The 12,969-nt window shown below is 35.7% G+C and overlaps 1 protein-coding gene across 1 annotated transcript; it reads right to left on the bottom strand.

The window, feature by feature from the left end:
- Positions 1 to 365: 365 nt before the first annotated feature.
- On the bottom strand, positions 366 to 11,473 carry LOC111188020 (protein NipSnap homolog 3A-like). The gene is made up of 6 exons (XM_089913487.1): positions 11,299 to 11,473; positions 8,283 to 8,493; positions 6,291 to 6,449; positions 4,714 to 4,863; positions 1,370 to 1,456; positions 366 to 1,279 (listed from the first exon to the last, which is right to left on the bottom strand). The coding sequence occupies exons 1-6, from the start codon at positions 11,356 to 11,358 to the stop codon at positions 1,203 to 1,205; spliced, it is 744 nt and encodes a 247-aa protein (XP_089769613.1). The 5' UTR covers positions 11,359 to 11,473; the 3' UTR covers positions 366 to 1,202.
- Between the last annotated feature and the right edge of the window lie 1,496 nt (positions 11,474 to 12,969).

Below are 12,969 nucleotides of genomic sequence, written 5' to 3'. Positions count from 1 at the left end.
CCGTGCTTCCTGTTTTTCAGTTTTCCCATAGATAGCTAATTCATAATTTATTGTTTTTGCAGTATGTTAGAAACATAAAATAACATAGCTGTAAGTACAAGCTACCAGGAGAGCTTAGAAGTGCCAAATCTAGTTTAAGAAGGCTGAGGCACTCAACTAAAATAAAAACTAAAGTTGTTAGTAAGAAAATCCTAGTATGTCTGTGATGGTACTGAAGAAATCCTTGTAAGGTTACTAGCAGGCTATTTACTTGAGGTGACAATATTTACAATAAAGACAGTACATTATTACTGTCTCATTACCTTATGGCAACACAACAGTAGCTCCAGAGATGAGGATTAAAAATATAAAACACAATAGAAAGAATCAGATTGTATATATAGGCTTTTATTAGGGCAGACATTTCCATAATTATAAATCTCATTAAAACAAACAGATGACCTAACACAACACTGAAAATCAACTATACTTCAATTAAAAAAAAACCAATTAGATGACCAAGTATCTTTATTAAACAGTGATCCAAAATTAAGTAAAAATTAGTAAAATTAACTATAAATGAAGACACTGCAAGCACATAAACCAATGAGTTATCAATGTGCTTTAATACGAGGACCTAATAACATTATTTTCCAAGTAATTGATTATTATTGTAAAAACCATTATTAAAATAAATGACACAGATGATACTGTACTTTTCTGTAGTAAAGAAATGTTTAATGGATTTTTTTATGGATCCCAGTTGGTATTATATAGAAAACCTTACTGAACAAAAACTTTTATAATCTCAGAAAAAGACATGATGAAAAGGTTGATAATTTATGCGTATAATTTAACTATACTATCACAGGTGTGGAAATGTAACAATCATTTGTATGTCAGAAAATGGTATAAAAGCAGAGGGTTGTCAAAATAGAGAACAAGAGATATTCTGAAACAAATGAAAAATCAAGATACTGTAGTAATGGCAACTATTTTTAATGTGTGACAGATACTGAAATACCAAGGGGAAAATGAACAGACTGTTTCCTGAAGTGGTGGTGACAGTGGATACAGAGTAGCTTTTAAAAAATGCAAGGGATATAGCAAATTAGCTTACCACCTCCTTCAAATCAAAGTGAGAATCTCTTGGAAGAATTTAAGCACCATTAACAGACACATCTTATGGCAGTTCATGCAATGCTTTGTATTTCCGTGGAAAACTATTTCAATGGTGAATATGACGTAGGAATCAGAAGCATATTTTGCTGAGACACTAGGTAATTGACACTTTCCCGAACTGAAAAAAAAATTCATAAGAAGGTATATAAAGTTGTTGACTAAATGAAATTTGTTCTAAGAATAACTCGTACCTAGTGAAATAGCTTACCAGCTGCCACAACTCTGGGATCCTCATGAGACTGGTGTCTCCCAGCTGCTCGGCTATCCGCACTCTCGTTCCACCAAAGAACATGAACTGCAGAAATAAATAAACCAGAATAGATTGTAAAGACTGTGGCATTGCTCAAATAAGAAAGACAGAAACATTAATCAGAAACTAAAAGTCCTATTCTTTAAATCAAAATAGTGATTATCAAAAAGGTAGCACTAAGTATGTTAGTGATAAGATTTCAGAGGAATCAAAGATTTGGGAGAGAAATTTATAAATTAATTAGTCAAACTGGTTTTATAGAAGAAGAAACAGAAGGATTTTACTTTATTTTGAAAAAGCAAGATTATAAAAAAGTTATGCTCACTACTGAATATTCTGCTGATGCAAAGAAGAACACTGAAAGTAGCTGAAACTTAACCACCCAGAGAAAACCTTTATTAATATTTATTGTATTTCTTTTAAAAGATGAGAAATATAAAATTAGGGTCTTACTGTATATTTTACTTTGTAAATGATTTAAAAAAGTCAACAATGAGAAGTTTCTATGACAATGCTGTTAATCTTTAACATGTGAATTCTGCCCCATAGATGTAACAACTTTTTATACCAGCCCCTTATTGTTGATTATTTATATCATTCAAAATAGTGTGGTATTCTACAAAATACTGAAATAAATGTTCTTTTACTTAAATTATTTAAAAATTTAAAAATAATGACAATGTAATACATGTTGGCTGTATAGATTTTGGAAAATGCAAATAAATAAAAAGAGAAAGCAGGAATAGTTTCTAATCCTACCACCCAGAATTCACCACTTTGCTATTTTGGTTTATCTTTTCCATATTTATGTATATATGTATGTATTTTTACATTTTTATGTATTTAAAGACACAGCATATATGTTTATGCTTATATGAGACACATGATGTATATGATGTATATGTGTGTCTGTTTGTGTATTACAAGTATATTATATACATAGTGTCATACTACATTGTTTCTAAAGTTTCCTTATTGTAAACAATGCTGACAAAAACTTCCTTAGAGCAGCACCTATCATGTATATTTATAAAAATAACAATGTCAAAGACAAATCACTACTTACATTTATTGGGTGCTTCCTATGTGCTAGGCCTGGCTCTAAGCGTTTTGCACGTATTAACTCATTTAGTCTTCACAAGAATCCTAGGTGGTAGGTTATGATTATCATTATTTTATCAATGAGCAATGTAAGGCACAGAAAGGTTAAGTAACTCACTCCAAGTCACAAAGTTAGTAAGCGGTGGAGCTGGGATTCAAACCCAGGCAGTCTGGATCTCATTATTTTCTCAATGTAAACTCCTAAAATTAAAATTGAGAGAACCAAAGGGAATATCTTATATAGGTACAGTGTACATACTATATGTTGTCTAGAAATGATGCACTGATTTATACTCAGCATATTACTATTCCCTTTTCTCCACTGAGAATGAATCTAAGATTAAAAAGTGTGCCTACTCATTTTCAGTTTTTTCTTATAAAAGTTATGTTCATTATAAAAATTAAAATACCACTTAAAAATTATTTTCATCATTCAAGTGACCACTATGTATTTTATATTCTTTCAAATTTCCTTCCTGTGTAACTGAACACACCTATACAGCTATGCATATTTCCTAGAATACTGGCAAAAATAATTTTAAAATTAAGGCTTTTCATTTATATTGCTGAATTTTGTGGTGGGGAATTATTAAGCCAGTATATGCTACACAGTAGGGGTACTTATTTTTTCCCAGCTTCTCTGGTACTATATCTATATAAGTATGTCTTTATTTGGTGAAAATGGCATCTCCTCATAGTCTCAATCTACATCTTCCTAAATATATATTTAGTAGTCATCTGTACATCTACCTTTGCATATGTTTTTACATTTCTTTTTGCTTTTGAATTTCATTTCTGGTGTCTTGGGGCATGCAGAAAGATTGAGCCTTTTTATAAAAAATTCATCACTTGATTTTTTTGCCTTCATTGTTTTCATTTGTTTTTTGGTTTAGAAATATAGTTCTCATCCATATTATTTTAAAAAAGCATCTAGGGGGACCTCCCTTGTGGTCCAGTGATAAAGAATTCACCTTCCAATGCAGGGCACGCAGGTTCGATCCCTAGTCGGGGAATTAAGATCCCACATGCTGTGGGGCAACTAAGCCCGCGCACTGCAATGAAGAGCCCGTGTGCCGCAACTAAGACCTGATACAGCCAAAAAAAAAAAAAAAACCATCTATATTTTATTTTAGTAATTTTATGACTTCTTTTCTTCTACATTAAAATCTATAATCCATTTGAATTTTATTTTAGCATGTGGTATGAGATAGACATCTAATAATTTTCATTATTTTTCTCCTCTTCTTATATTTTCCAGCTTGAAAATATTTTTTTCTGTATATTTGGATTCTTTTCTTAGGATGTATCACTAAAGTTAAATTTCTGGGTAAAGATCAGACGCTCAGCTTTGAATATGTTAGGTTTGAGATGTCCACTGGACATTCAAGTAAGGAAGTTGAGGAGGCAGATGGAAATGATGAATTAGCTATTCTTGGTCATTCATCCTTCCAGATGAACTATACATGCATTTTCTAGAGTTTGCCACAAAAAACTTTGTGAAATTCAGATTGCAGTAACTTTAAAATTTAACGTTAAAAGCCTCAAATAGGTGTTTATTAAGTAAAGATATGCACTATCTATCTGTCTGCCATATGTTAGTCTCAGTGGAGTGTTAGGAAGTCATTAATCATGCGTATGCATTATTTCTAGCATATGTATGAATATGAATATATATGTATACACATATATACATTCACCTACATATATATGAATGACACAGGAATAGAAAGACCAAAATGTTAACAGTATTATCTCTAAGTAGTGGAAAATGGTTTTTTTCCACCTTTGGTCATGGCCATGATATTTAGTCTCTGTAAAAATATGTATTACTTTTTCATTCAGAGACAAACACTCTATCCCAAGTAATGTTATTTTTGAAAATCAATAAAAATATATTTAGAGGAAAAAAAAGATGAAGAACAGATTTTTCTTAGGCTCCTTGCAGTTTTTTAATTTTATCATTTTGATGTATCATGGAAAACAGCAGTTCAACATTTGGAAAAGCCTTCATAAGTGGTTAACATCCTAAATAAATACTACGTAAAACAGGTATTTTCAACCCTTAAAATGACAAAAAACCCTAAATATTTGGCAATAAAAATGAAATACATGGCATAATCAAAAACAGTGACAAAATACTGGAGGAACTTAGTAGGTCACCAGTACACTTTAAATTTCATAGAAGAAATGGACCACTGTACCTCTGTTGAGTGCTCCATATTCTGTATGGAAAACTCCAATTAGTTTTGAGTAGCCTAGATCGACATGGGCATTAACTGCTCTTTTAAATGCGTCACCCCACAGAGCTGGCCCACCAGGTTTCATCTGAAAAGTTACCAGCTCGTAGACTCCTGGAATAGGGAGAAAATAAATTACAAAAGATATTCAAGAAATTTCTCATCAGGTTAGCATGGTTCCAGTGGAAGGCTAGTCTACATATACAGATTTGGAGGGTCAAACATAAAAATGTTTATGTACACATACTTATGAATTCTTTGCATTTCTTGCATTTTTCCTAGCTTTTATATTTAGAAAGTCTCCATGTTTAAGGGTGAGTTATTAAGCTTATCATAGAGAACAAAGAAAAAGGAAGCTATATTAAGCTATTATCAGAACGATTTTTAATCTATAAAATTAGTCATTTAAACAAATATTGACAATTTATGACAGGATTAGGATTTTTGAGCTGCCTGAGTCCAATTCTAGGTAAGAAATGAATAAGAAAAGTATTTTCTGATCTCATATATTTCCTTCTTTCCAATTCTGAGAGGAAACACTTTTTTGTTTGTATAATTTCCCCCCACAGGTTTCCATTTCTAACAGGAACAGCCAGCAAACAAAGGACCCGAAGTGATATGTGAGATTTTGACGGGAAAAAAGATGAAGAAGGTGGTTTTATTGTTCCTAAATATCCAGGTAAACACTTGAAAATCAGTTTACCTCTTGTCAGAAGTATGGAGCAGGTAGAAAAAAAGAAACTAGGGAGCAAGTAGATTTCAGAAGTAAAAGGTAAAAAAGTACAAAGCAACTAAAGAATTATAAACAACATAGAGGCAGATAACCAAGATGTGACACTGTTCTAGGAGCCACTAAGTTCATGTAGCCAGTGCTGAAGGCTGAGGGGAGGTCCAGGTAGATAGGATCCAAATAAGACATTTCAAATCTCTTGTCATCTAAGATACACTACAAAGTTGGGATTATGGGGGAAAGAAAAATTAGTTAATGCTTTTAAAAAGTCTGCCTTTTGTTTAAAATTAGGTTGAGGTAAATATTTCCCTTAAGTCAGTAAGAAAGTGAAATCAGCAAGAAGATAAATCTTTAATAATTATTTTCAAACTGAGGAATAAGAGGAAAACAAGTTAAACCACAGTAATTCAGCTTAACAGTTTAAATTAATCCATCCCCCCCCAGTTTTACAAGCAAAGATACACTTGTTTTTAGATTAACTGTAATTTGTATAAAAAAAATACTAAGTTATGAGAAAATATCATACATTTCCCTTTACCTACCTATACATGTGTTCTGTGTTCTAGATCCCCAACTTCTCAACCTTTCTTCCCATGTAAACTTTTCATATTCATACCTAAATTCATTATTTAATGCTCATCGTTTTAATTGTAAGCAAAGAGCTCAAATTCATCTTTATCTCTATAATCACAATATATTCCAATATAAAAACAAAGGATTACTTTTTCCTACGGAACTTTAGTTTTTATAGCTTAAAATCTTCAGTATGTTCTTCATTAAAATTCAGTGTAATTTGGAGAGGCGAGCTTACCTTCTTTGGGTGGTTTTTCTAATTTGCACCATGGCACCAGATAAGTAATTTCACTCTCTTGTTTATCAGTAAGACCCATAATTGGAATGAGTAATTGTTCTCGCCATTCCTTATCATTGGCCAAGGCTTTCCGAACTTCAGTTTGATGAGCAAAATTGTCTATGGGAATAACAGGAGTAAGAAAAATAAAACTTTTTGATTTAAAATCACCTGTACACCTTTAATATATATAATATTGTATATCAACTATACATCAATAAAAAAATCACCTGTACTATTTCTGGGTTTCATTCAATTTAGCAAATGTTTATTGAGGCCACATAAGGATAATATGTTATATCACTAGAGATACCAACATAAGTAGTTAGTTGCTCATGGTCTAAAAGGGGAGTGGCAATGTAAACAACCAATGATGTCATATAGTAATGGGCTTCATAGGTGCTACCATTTAGTAGGTAGTTGTGAGACTTAGGTAAGTTATTGAATCATTCTGTGCCTGTCTCTTATTCTGTGAAATAGGGATAATGATACAGGATCTACCTCCAGGGCTGTTGTGAGGATTAAAAGAATTGGTACATGAAAGGAGCTTAGAACAATGTTTGGCACCAAACGAGTACTCCATATATATTATTTATTCTTATTACTTGAGGCATTTAAGTTATAGTGTTAGTTTAGAGAAAGACTGTTTCTTCAGTAGTGCTGGTGGTGGGTAGTCAGGTCAAGGTACAACTGAATTAAATTTAACATAAATGAAATTAAGATTTGCTTTTTCAGCCTCTTTGAACAAACAGCTTCCAAAGAAACAGTGCTAATTCTTACTTATTGACACCCATTCTTTTTACCCAGTACTGTTTCTCCTGTTTGTTACCCAAACAGGTATATACATTTAATAACATACAAGCCTAGTACTATATTTATTATTAGGGCCTAAGGTTAATGGTAAAAGAGTTTTCTATGGTTTATGCTAGAGATAAGGAATAACATCTATCTTAGTGCTTAAGTAAGTTATATCACGATCTTACTAGTAATTTTCTTAATGGGACATAATTCTCCTTGTTGCACATTAAAGCATAAATTGTGTTTTAATGGGGTTTGTCCTATTACAACAGGGAAATCCTCTAAACTATGGCCATGTTAAATATAGAATGAGCACTTTTCACAATAAAGTATGTGATGAATATTAACTCTGGACACTATTATGACTCTTAACTTGATGACCAGACACCAAATGAAATTATTAAAAGTTCTCTGGCTATCATCAAGTCCTGTGTGGACTTCGGAAAGATTAGACACTGGAGTAACAATCTGGGGATTCCTGTAACCTGTTCTTCGTTGTCTACTAAACCAGCAGTAAGTCAACTTCAATATGGGGAGAATTCTAACTCCTTTGCCTTTACTTCCCTAGAGCAGCATAATGATAGTGAATTCCTTGAAACCTTGGGGTATACAAACAAAAGTGGTTCCCTAAATTTAACAAATTATTCAATCTGAGTTGGGTGAGGCCTGGAAGTTAACTATTATCCCCATGAACCTCAACTAACCTAAATTAGAAATACTGAATTGTTTCTACTAAAATCCTGATATCCAGTTGCAGATTCAACAATAAGAAAAAATAACTCTCCCTTTTATGATCTCTACCCACTTGGGCTCTTGCAGTCAATGCTTAAAATTTTTCATAAATGCTCTATACAGTAAACCATTCTATGTTCTTTCTGAGCGTTAAAGGCTAGTTCACAATTTCATGATTTGAAATATGAGATGTCACACTTTCCCAATGATGATACATAGGAATTTGGGCAAAAGTTGTTAGGGGTACCAGTGGGAGGAGTAATCACTGAATTCATTTTTTGTTGTTGTATTTGTTGTTCCTGTCTTTAAAAGTTGAATTTAACCTGCGTGTATTTATAGTAACATAGACCCAAGAGGTAAGTGTCATGTAACATTTAAAAGAGTGAAAATCTATACTGAATACTTAAGCTGGAAAAATCATACCATACTTCCAAATATGAAACACTTTATCGATCCTGCCTCCAAGTTCTACACTCCAGAATCCAACCAATTCAGAGTGAGCTGTCTGAAGATGTATGTTTTTCTTAACATTTTCCAGAAACTCATTCATCTTTGAAGGTTTAACGCAATAAGTACGAAACTCATAGAATGTTCCATCGTATTGTCTGGGGCCTGTAGCAAAAGATGAACACACCTGAAGAAACATAAGGCAAATTTAAGTATCTGGGGAACTTAAGGCTTATAATATCATGTTACAACCAAATCTGAATCTGCAAAGAAGGGACACTCATTAGACTCATACTCCATGTTTGTACCTCTGTTGTCATCTCTCCTTAGAATTTGCTGAGAGATGTTAATAAAGATAAGTACTCTTAAGTGTGCTGAATATACAGCTACTGCTTCCTAGCAGGGGTCCCTTAGCCACCTTTTCATGAAAAGTTAATCTTAAGAAGGCACTAGGGTCTTAATGAGAGTCCTTTATCCAAGAACTACAACTAGGGTTCTAATTAATTACAAATGGTTTACCTTATTTATCCAATATTCTATCTTTAGTCAATACTATATGTGTTACAGTTATATATTTAAATGAACTTTATAAAATATACAGGTGTTCTGGCAGTAATGATGGAAATACGTTTACTTGCAGAAAGATCTTTAGGTTTTTTTTAAAAATGTAAGTTTCAATTCAGGTCAAAGTATTTTCCAAATTCAATGAAGTACATCACTGGTAAAAGAACTGGAATGTAACTAATGTTAAAGGGAATCCATAATCTATTAAATTGCACATGCTGGTAGACTGTATGAATTCTATAAAGGAAAAATCAACAGGTCAGAACTGTCTGAATCATTATTAGGTTTAATTATAGATGCAGTGTGAAGGGCATTTAATCCATCCAATTATACTAGGTTGATGGAAATATCCTTTAAGAACCATTAGTTCTTTTTGTATTAGAGGTATGGTCACTATATAAATTTTTGCTGTGTTTAATCTTCTGAGTCTTAGTGAACTTAACTTTAGGTAGGAAATTACCTGCCAGAAATTATCCCGTGAATGTAAATGTGTGTGTATGTAAATACGTATATGCACACGTGTATACACACACTCATATGGCATTTGTGTTTACGATTTCATGTTATTGTAGTTTTGGATATCATGTGCCAATTCCTGAAGCTGGTTAATCAGAATTATCTAATACAAATGTTGGTACAAACATAGCTATGGACAAATTTCGGGCTCGGGCTTACGTTGACCAGCTGGTATGTCAAATGAAACCAGTAGGCTCCTTTCTCTGACATATTTTTGGTTATAACACAAAATTGCCTATGTATGTGATTTAATTGTGCATAATGTCATATTTATAATTAGCTACTTGAGTTCATTCCACTCATGTCCCCTATGAGTTATATTCCTATTGCCCAAGTGTCTAAGCTTACAATGAAAGCAGGTATTCCCACCAAAAACAACTGCAGCTACGCCTACTTTTGGTGGACATGTTTTTTTGTGTCATTTTAACCAAATTCTAATAAGACAATATTACACAACAACTGCCTGGTATAATAGTTTAATAAGTATTGTAAATAATATATATCAGAAAATGAGCCAGTGGGTATTTGTAACAGTTGCTTTTTTAGTTGATTTTTCAGGAATTTGTATTGATACTTGGAAACAAGTATGTGGTCAAGGCACATAATTTTGTTATCTTTCACAAGAGAAAGAAACAAGTAACAAAGGAAGCCCAGGGGAAGCTTAAACAGCAGTTGAGATAAGTATGTGTGTGCTCGGGGGAGGTGATTTTTGTTGTAGGGCAGGAACTAGAACTGTGCTGGGAGAAGAATCATGAGTACTTCATGAGTACGCTCCCTTATATTCATGTCAGGGCTCATTTTCAGCAGCAATAACTTCCAAGTCACCTATAAGAGAGCATTTGATCGACATTTAGTAAAGTCAAAGTTCAGGATAAAGTTGTAAGGAATAATTTTGGCCCTGCCCCGCTAGAGAGAATCAGTATAAAGGCTGTATTGCTAATTTTGAGTGATGGGGCCATTATGGCTCCTCTTTAGTCTTTACAGAAAGGAAGTCAGTCTCTATGTAAATCCCCTTCTTGTCCTATTGCTTGAGAAAGGAGTACAAACCTAAACATCAAAAGACAACAACAAAACATCTCTAGCTTAGACTCACAAAACAGGACAATCCACGACAGTTAAGGCCGAATCACAAAAATCTATTTTGTACATTTCTCATTTAACTTTTTAAATTTATTTAATTCTTATTATTTTTTATATGTCAATGCCAATCTCCCAATTCATCATTTCTCATTTAACTTTAATGAGGTTGTCATCATCATATTTTCTAGGAAGTTCCCGACCCTGCGTGACTTGGGCACAGACTGCAGGAGACAGTGGCAGCTGGGCAGATGCTGCACCACCTGTACCCTGGGCCCCTCTCTGAGGTTCTCTGCAAAATGCTCAGTTTTATTTCATGTATAATGGGGAAGCCTGTTGTCCTGCTAGCGTCAGGCTGACCTTTTTCTCCTTCACCCTTCAGTCTAGAGGGGCTTGTGGCTTGCCAAAAGTCAGTAGAAGAGGCTGGACCAGTGCCTGGCACAGGGGCCAGCGCCTGGCACAGGGGCCAGCGCCTGGCACAGGGACCAGCGCGGCGAGCCCAAAGGCGCGGGGCGGCAAGAACGCAGCAGCTGGCGCTTCAGGGGTGGGCTCAGGGCCGCCGGGCACCCAGGCTAGAAAACAACCCCATCCATGGTTGTTCCCGAGCCGGCCGTAGGCGACACAGGCAGCCGGTCTTCCCCTAAGGGCACCCTTTCTCCTCCTGCGCGCTCCAGGGTCCTCGCTTCCAGGTGCTGGGACTTGCTCTACAAGTAGGCAGCAGCACAAGACTCCCAGGTCAGGGAGCGCGAGCCGGGTGGTGCGCCTCCCGGGCCCTCCCCTCCCCTCTCCTCCCCTCTCCCAGGGATCATTTTGGGCGCGTCCCCGGGGCGGGTACCTGAGGCGCCAGGGTCCGAGCGGCCAGAGCCTTAGTCAGGCTCTTTCCGAGGGCAAGCATGGCGCGGCTTCGAACGCCGAGAAGGGCCGCGGCCGGGATTCTTCCTTAAACTCCTCCTCCTGTGGCTTCCCGACTAGCAGGGAGTGACACCTGCACAACTGCCGGACGCAGGCTCGGGGCGGGGATCCGCGGGTCAGCTCCGCCTCACGCCCGGGGTTGGGGCGCGGCCGGAGAACCCAGTGCGTAAGGCGTCCGCCTGGGGCCGGCTCCGACGCCTTTTGGTGTCACCTTTCGCCCTTCCTGGCTCCTTTGTTTCCCCAAACGTTCTCGCCCCCATCGTCAAGAGTGATATTAGAATTAGCTGAATGCTGAGGTCGTTCCTGTACCACCTGTCTGGACACATCGCCTCATCTCCAAGAGCTCTTGCATACAATCAGTAAAAGTTCGTGTGTAGAATGAGTGTGTATGATCATTGGGAAGGCAGTATGGATGCGTGTGTGCGTCATGCTTTGCATTTTAAATCGCGGACGTGTTTGCAGCGGTCAGTTTTAGTCGGGTGATTCACGTGTAGCTAAAGACTAGTGATTCTTCCCTTTTGTTCATTAAGTGCATTTTCTCTCCCTATTGCCACCCCCAGTATGACCTTGTAAGGCTCCTAATAATGATATAGATTGTATTTCTCAGGAGCTCAGAGGAATGGGGGCCCCGAACTAGATTCGAAAATTCAAATTTAAATATATATAGTTTGAATCAAATAGTTTTTAAACCTTAAAAGCAAAACAGCAGACCTCTGATCTTGTCCTTCTTATTCCTGAAATTGGTCCCCAGAGTAGTTAACTTTCAACATTTTCAGCTGTTTCTTGTAGAGCTTGTTTATTATTATGTAAACGTCATTATATGCCTTTTCTGGTGTTTCTTGATATTTTCAGTTGTAGATAGTGTCTGTTGCTTGGAAAATGAGGATTTAGGTCTGTTACATACCACTACCCCAAAATACACTTTCTTTCCTGCATCTGATAATGCTTATATTAAGAATAGATAATTGTAACGTTATTAATTTGATTATATTGATGTTTACATAATTACTAATTACATTACCTTCTAAACATATAAATACACTAACTAAATACAATTACACAATCATTACATTCATGCACACATTGAAGTAATATTGCTTATACTGTTAAGACTAGGGAATTATTACAAGGCTATTGTCTGTGGTTGTATTGGTTGTGCCTTTGCAAAGACTTGAATCATCTGTTCAGAGGAAGGGAGGCTTTTTCAAGTTAGTAATTCCAGAGGGTGATGAGTCAGTTTTTCTAGTGGATGGGCGTCCATTTCTAACGAAGCAAGACAAAAAAGCATCATCTGTGCCTGGACTGGATCGTTATGTTTAAATTTATTTTCTGAGGCTTTTCCCCCCTAGAATTAACAATTCATTCCATCATTCAACCCATATTAATTAAACTCCTTTATACTTCAGGCACTTTTCCAAAAACTGGGGTGCAGGGGTGAACAAAAGTCAAAGTTCGTGTTCTCTTGGAGCTTCTAGGTTAGTGGAAACAAAAACAAATGAAGGAAAAATATGTCAAGGCTTAATAACTATGATGAGTAAAAACAAGTAGGATATGGAGAATAGAAAGTGCTGGAGGGAGGTAGCAGAGACTGCTA

Source organism: Delphinapterus leucas, chromosome 6 (genome assembly GCF_059928025.1).
Source record: "Delphinapterus leucas isolate spDelLeu-1000000601 "Yukka" chromosome 6, BTC_Dleu_Yukka2, whole genome shotgun sequence".
Lineage (NCBI taxonomy): Eukaryota > Metazoa > Chordata > Mammalia > Artiodactyla > Monodontidae > Delphinapterus > Delphinapterus leucas.
The sequence above is the reverse complement of the archived record's forward strand: the minus strand, read 5'-3'. Positions and strand labels throughout refer to the sequence as shown.